At 53.9% G+C, this 6,085-nt stretch overlaps 1 protein-coding gene across 1 annotated transcript in view; it reads left to right on the plus strand.

Moving 5' to 3' along the window:
• The window catches only part of PLEKHO2 (pleckstrin homology domain containing O2), a 48,605-nt gene that overhangs the window by 3,900 nt on the left and 38,620 nt on the right, over positions 1–6,085 (plus strand). Inside the window, exons 2-3 of the mRNA XM_015418486.1 lie at positions 2,727–3,366; positions 3,408–3,418. Of these exons, the coding sequence (XP_015273972.1) occupies positions 2,727–3,366; positions 3,408–3,418 (651 nt within the window). The remainder of the gene's footprint in view (positions 1–2,726; positions 3,367–3,407; positions 3,419–6,085) is intronic.

Here is a 6,085-nt window from a genome sequence, read left to right on the forward strand (position 1 = left end):
TATTGGCTCAGGCCAAAGGCCCATCCACTCGAACACTCTGCGTCACACAGTGGCCAGAAATACCAGTGCCGTCAGGAGGTCCACCAATGGGGCCAGGACATTAGAAGCCCTCCCACTTTTGATCCCCCCCAGCACCAAGAAGACAGAGCATCACTTGCCCCAGAGCCCCTATCTATACCTTGTGGCTAATAGTCACTGATGGACCTCTGCTCCATATGTCTATCTAATTCCCTTTTGAAGCCGTCCATGCTTGTAGCCGCCACCACTTCCTGTGGCAGTGAATTCCAAGTGTTCCAAGTGCCAATGTTGGATCAGGCTACTGGCCCACCCAGTCCGACACTCTGTATCACACAGTGGCCAGAAATACCAGGTGCCACCAGGAGGTCCACCAGTGGGGCCAGGACAGTAGAAGCCCTCCCACTGTTGACCCCCCCCCCAAGCACCAAGAAGACAGAGCATCAATTGCCCCAGAGCCCCTATCTATACCTTGTGGCTAATAGCCACTGATGGACCTCTGCTCCATATGCCTATCTAATTCCCTTTTGAAGCCATCCATGCTTGTAGCCGCCACCACTTCCTGTGGCAGTGAATTCCATGTGTTAATCACTCTTTGGGTGAAGAAGTACTTCCTTTTATCCGTTCTAACCTGACTGCTCAGCAATTTCATGGAGTGCCCACGAGTTCTTGTATTGTGAGAAAGGGAGAAAAGCACCTCTTTCTCTACCTGCTCTTTCCCATGCATAATCTTATAAACCTCGATCATGTCACCCCTCAGTCGTCGTTTCTCCAAGCTAAAGAGCCCTAAGCGCTTTAATCTTTCCTCATAGGGAAAGTGTTCCCTATCTGCTGCCCACCTTTTCACAGGATGACTCCAAGTTCTAGTAGAATAGGAGGCAGAGAGAAAAGTTCAGGTCAATCCACTTCCTCTTGCGCCGTGCATCATTTTTGTAGAACCTCTTTAGCACACCACCCTGCGGGTGACTGTTTCTTCCAAAGCAAAAAAAAATAAAATCACCAGAAGCTCTAGTCTTGCAGCGCAGGCAAGGTGCTCTGGACCCGTGATCGTTTTGGTCTCTCCCAATCATGGGACTGGAGTGCCTTCCCTTAGCTGAGCAAACATCCCAAAATCCTCTTATTGTATCAAGCTTCTGAGTTGGCCAGCATGCCTCCCCCCCCCCCAACAAGACCCTTTGTACACTGAAATGAGTTGTACGTGAAATGAGTACATGCCACTTAGAACATGCACAGCCAGTGTGGTGTAGTGGTTAGTGCGCTGGAGTAAGATCTCCCGACATGTGTGGATCTCTCTAGGGTTGGACCCGATGACTCCGGAGGTCAGTGTTCCCTCTAAGCTGAGTTAATGTGAGCTAGCTCACAGTTTTTTAGCCTCCGGCTCACAGATTTTTGTCTTAGCTCAGGAAGGAGGGCTTCAGAGCAAACTAATTCATGCAGCAGCCAAATCGCTCGCTCACAACTTTAATACCAGGAGCTCACCAAGTAGAATTTTTGCTCACAGGATTCCACAGCTTAGAGGGAACCTTGCCGGAGGTCCCTTCCAACTATGATTCTATGATTCTCCCAAGTGGGACCAGCGGCCCAAGGTCAGCCAACAAGCTGTCTTGGCAAAGTGGGCATTTGAACCTCGGTCTCCTAAGTACTAGCCCCACTCTCTAATCACAACATCCATGCTTTATTCCCCTCTGGAATGAGCAGCCATGTATACATGGATGATGGACGCATGACCAGTTGGACCTTTGCCTGCCATGCAATTAATTCCTGCAACCCGGTATGTTATTTTTATTGAGTGTATTTTTATCCTGCCCCAACAGCTCAGGGTGGAATACACAGTTCTTCCCTCGTTCACTTTATCTTCACAACAACCCTGTGAGGTAGATCAAGCGGGGATGATTGGCAGGGCCGGCCCCAGCTTATTTTGCACCCTAGGGGAGGATCCCTTCTGGCACCACCACCCCCGTGCACACACACCCCGTACTGGTAAGGGCTGCTGCCCTCCCTTGGGTGCTGCTGTCACCACCAGCCAGAGGATTTCCGCACCGACTGACCCACTTTGCCCGGCTGCTGCCTCGCCCAGCCGCCCAGCGCCTTTCCCCGCTCCTGCCGGCAGAGCCTCCCATGGGCTGGCAGGTCGCAGGAATGGGCCACTGCTGGGTAGGGGGGCTTTTGGGGGGGCAGGTGCAGTTTGGCACCCCTAAGGACGGCGCTCTAGGCAAATGCCTAGTTTGCCTAGTGAGCGAGCTGGCCCTGATGATTGGGATCACCCAGCGAGTTTCTTCGTGTTCCCCTTTTCCAGGGGTCATTTGGGGGGGGGATGCGGGGGACGCCATCCCCCCGGGTGAGGTGCGGGAGGGCGGGGCCTGGAGCTCCCTGCTGGTGCCCACTGGAGGTCGCCGCTGACTGTGGGGAGGACACACTTCCGGTGATGTCAGGGGGTGTGGCATATGCTAATGAGTTATGCTAATGAGTCCCCCTAGCTCTTTTTCTACGAAATGACCCCTGCCCTTTTCCATTTAATTCTCACAACAGTCTTGCCAGGTAGGCTGCGGGGAGGTGCAGAACGGCAGCCCAGAGACCACCCCACAAGCACTAGGATTCCTCCGTCCCCCATCGTATTCGCCCAACCACCCGGCAAGGTCAATGAGACCAGGGGGCCTGGATCCCTCCGGTGAGTTCCCGGCTGTTTCCCCTCCTCTGTTGAATCCTCACAGCAGCCTTGCAGAGCTGGCTCCCGCTCAGCGGTGCAGCTGAGGCAGAGACTGGTGCGGGCCAAGGGAGCAGTGCCACCACTCCACAGAGGGGGTGGTGGCAGTGCCAGGGGCAGAGCCTTGCTCGGAGGAAGCCTCAAGGCGCGGATTTGGGGCTCCCTCGTGACGCGGGCTGCAGCAGCCCAGACCTTGATCCCACCCCGGTTGGGCGGCGGGCGGAAGGAAGAGGAAGGCGGGGGGAGACTCTCTTCCCCTTCTGGGCGGCCGGGGCCGGCGCGGGCTTCTCCTCCTCCTCCTCCTCCTCCCGGGCCGGAAACCACCCAGCCGCTTTTTGCCGCCGCCGAGGCGCTGGGCTGGCGGCGAAGTTGCTTTGGGGCGCCGGGGAAAGTTCGCCCGCTCCGGAGCATCCCGAGAGAGAGGCGGCATGTCGGAGGAGCCTCTGCCCGCAGCCTGCCGGGGGAGGAGGGGGAGGCGAGAGGCGGAGCGGAGGCGGCAGCCCGGAGGCGCTTGAAGGGGGAGAGCCAGCTCCGGAGTAAGCAGCGGACGCGCTTCGGAGGCGGCAGCCCGGAGGCGCTTGAAGGGGGAGAGCCAGCTCCGGAGGAAGCAGCGGACGCGCTTTGGGGAGGGGGCGGCGGAGGAGGAAGCCGGCAGGAGGGGCGCGGTGCCCGCTGGCCGCCCTCCCAGCTATGGAAGATGTGAGTATGGGGGGCGTCTTGGAGAGGAGAAGTTGCAAAAGGTTTGCAGGGTGGGGGGAGGCATCTGAAAGATGGGGGGGGGATGCAGAGAGAGAGAGGCGATCCCCTTTTCCGGGTGGTGGGAAACCCAAGTTTCCAGTCCTCTGCGCGCAACCCCTTCATTGCTTGCCGCTCCCAAGCTGGACTTTTTAAAAAAATTGGGGGGTGGGGGGCGACGACCCACTCTTCTTCCTGCGCGTCCGGAATGGGCTCTGCAAAGACGGGGCGGCGTTGGGAAGCTTCGCGCGGCAAAGAAGGGGGAAAGTTTCAGACTTGTTTGCGGCAGTTTTGGAAGTCTCCCCCCAATTCCTGCCAAGATCGCTGCTGAAATTAAACAGAGGCAGCTCTCAGGAGGGCCTGGCCAGGAGAGACGCTCCCTCCCTCCCCCCCCCCTTTCAGATTTGCTTTTCTTTTGGCAGCGGATGGCAGGGGGGGGGGCAACATAGGCTTGTTTTGTTGTAAGGGGAGGAAAGGAGGATTTGCTTCAAATAGCTCCTTTTGCTGTGAGAAGTTTGCATCTTGGTCAACTTTAAACCCACCCACCCACCCAAAAAAACCAAACTGGTCCCGCTCTTGTCAACCTCACAGTACATATTTTAGCAGGTTAACCATTTCCTGAGACGGCGATTAAGTGCTTGGGGAAACCGTGTGTGTGTGTGTGTGGGAAGCTTAATTTCTGGACTACCCTGAAAGCAGAGGAGCATATCAGCCACAATTTTTTTTAAAGGTGGCTATGCTGCCAACCTAGCAGTTCGAAAGCAAGAAATTGCAAGTAGATAAATAGGGACCACTTCGGTGGGAAGGGAACAGCGTTCCGGGCGCCTTGGTGTTTAGTCATGCCGGCCACATGACCACGGAAACGTCTTCGGACAGTGCTGGCTCTTTGGCTTTGTAACGGAGATGAGCATCGCAACCCTAGAGTCGGACTCGACTGGCTTTCGAGCAAGGGAAACCTTTACCTTTAATGCTGATGTATGACGTGTAAGGCCCTCCTGGTTTCATTGCAGGGTGTGGGCAAGGAGAAGGCATTGATGCTGGAAGGCAACACCGCTTCTATTCAGCTGTAGGTCAGGATCTTGAACTTTGGCTCTAAAAAAAAGAGAGGCACCTTTTGCAGGCTGCAAATAAGGAAGGGTTGGTTTGAAATGAACACAAATGGGAACCAAGGGGGGGCAGCTGCCAACTGGAACATGTATGGCAGAAACCTCTGGAGGTCCACGCCCTTCCTGGATCTCAATAACCCACCCGTAAGATTTCAGGTGGGTAGCTGTGTTGGTGTGCATGAGAAGACCAGGGTTCGACCAACAAGGTCTCTTGGCAAGTCGAAGTGGTACCTGACAGAGTTTGGGTCTTGATCGCTTATACCCTGGAAATCTTGTTGGTCTGGACTCAAATCTAGCTCCACCCTTAATGTGTGGCCCATTTGAACCAGCCCCATTGAGAGGTTTGGTGCTCCTGCCAACTCACAGGCCTCGATGTTTTATCCTCCTCAGAAAACCCAAATAATTCAACCTTGGAAGTAAAACTTAACGTATATTTTTCTTACCTACCTAACTACTTAGGTGTGCCTGTTGTTCATTTGTGGGCAAAAACAACACATCCAATCGAACTAAAAAAACACAAAAACAGAACAAAGTTTTGAGTGCAGTGGCACCTTTAAGACCAACAAAGTTTAATTCTGGGTATAAGCTTTCATGTGCATACCCAGAATTAAACTTTGTTGGTCTTAAAGGTGCCACTGGACACAAAACTTTGTTCTGTTGTTTCAGACCAACACAGCTACCTACCAATGCTCCCTCTGAGCTGTGGAGTCTTCTACTTTGTGAGCTCCTGGCATTAAAGTTGTGAGCAAGTAGTTTGCTCTGGAGCCGTTCTTCCTGAGCTAAGACAAAAATGTGTGAGCTGGAGGCTTAGCTTAGAGGGAACACTGCTACCCACCTGAATGTACCTTTTAAAAAACCCCAGCTTGGTTACCTGGAAGCAGTTTGTTAACTTACGAGGTGAGCAGGCAAGTGGCTGCCCCCCACCAACAATTAATTCAAAGGGTCCTGTGAAGCAAATGAAAGGTCCCTGCTGGATAGGACCAGTGGTCCATCTAGTCCAGCATCCTGTCTCAAGCAGTGGCCAGCCAGTTGCTCTGGAGGAGGCCAGTAAACAGAGCACAGAGGCCGAGGCCTTCCCCTGATGTTGCCTCCTGGCACCGGCATTCAGAGGTCGACTGCCCCTGAATATGGAGGTTCCCTTTCCTTGCCATGGCTAGTAGCCATTGATGGGCCTCTCTTTTGTGCGCATTACAGATTGTTTGCCGTGCATGATGATGCTGATGACTCCAGGTTTTCTAAGAGGGGTCTGCTTTTCTAGCTACCCCCTCTGTACCCCCTCTGCCTTGCAAAAGATTTGTAGCAAGCCGCTTCTTTCCCCCCTTACAAGGGTTAAGATGTGTTCCTTTGAAACAATGCAGTGTGTCGCAACTTGTTAGCGTTGCCGTCTATTCTTTTTAGGAAAAGCGTAAAGAGCCTTCACTCCACAGCTCACTAAGGCTTCCACCCTGTCCCTGAATTTTTAAACAGATCTGTCAAGACTGGTCTCTAACTCTTTCCCCCCCCCCCCCCCGCCTTCTTTTTGTTT

The sequence above is a fragment of the Gekko japonicus genome, unplaced genomic scaffold (genome assembly GCF_001447785.1).
Source record: "Gekko japonicus isolate JY-2015 unplaced genomic scaffold, Gekko_japonicus_V1.1 scaffold224, whole genome shotgun sequence".
Taxonomy (NCBI): domain Eukaryota; kingdom Metazoa; phylum Chordata; class Lepidosauria; order Squamata; family Gekkonidae; genus Gekko; species Gekko japonicus.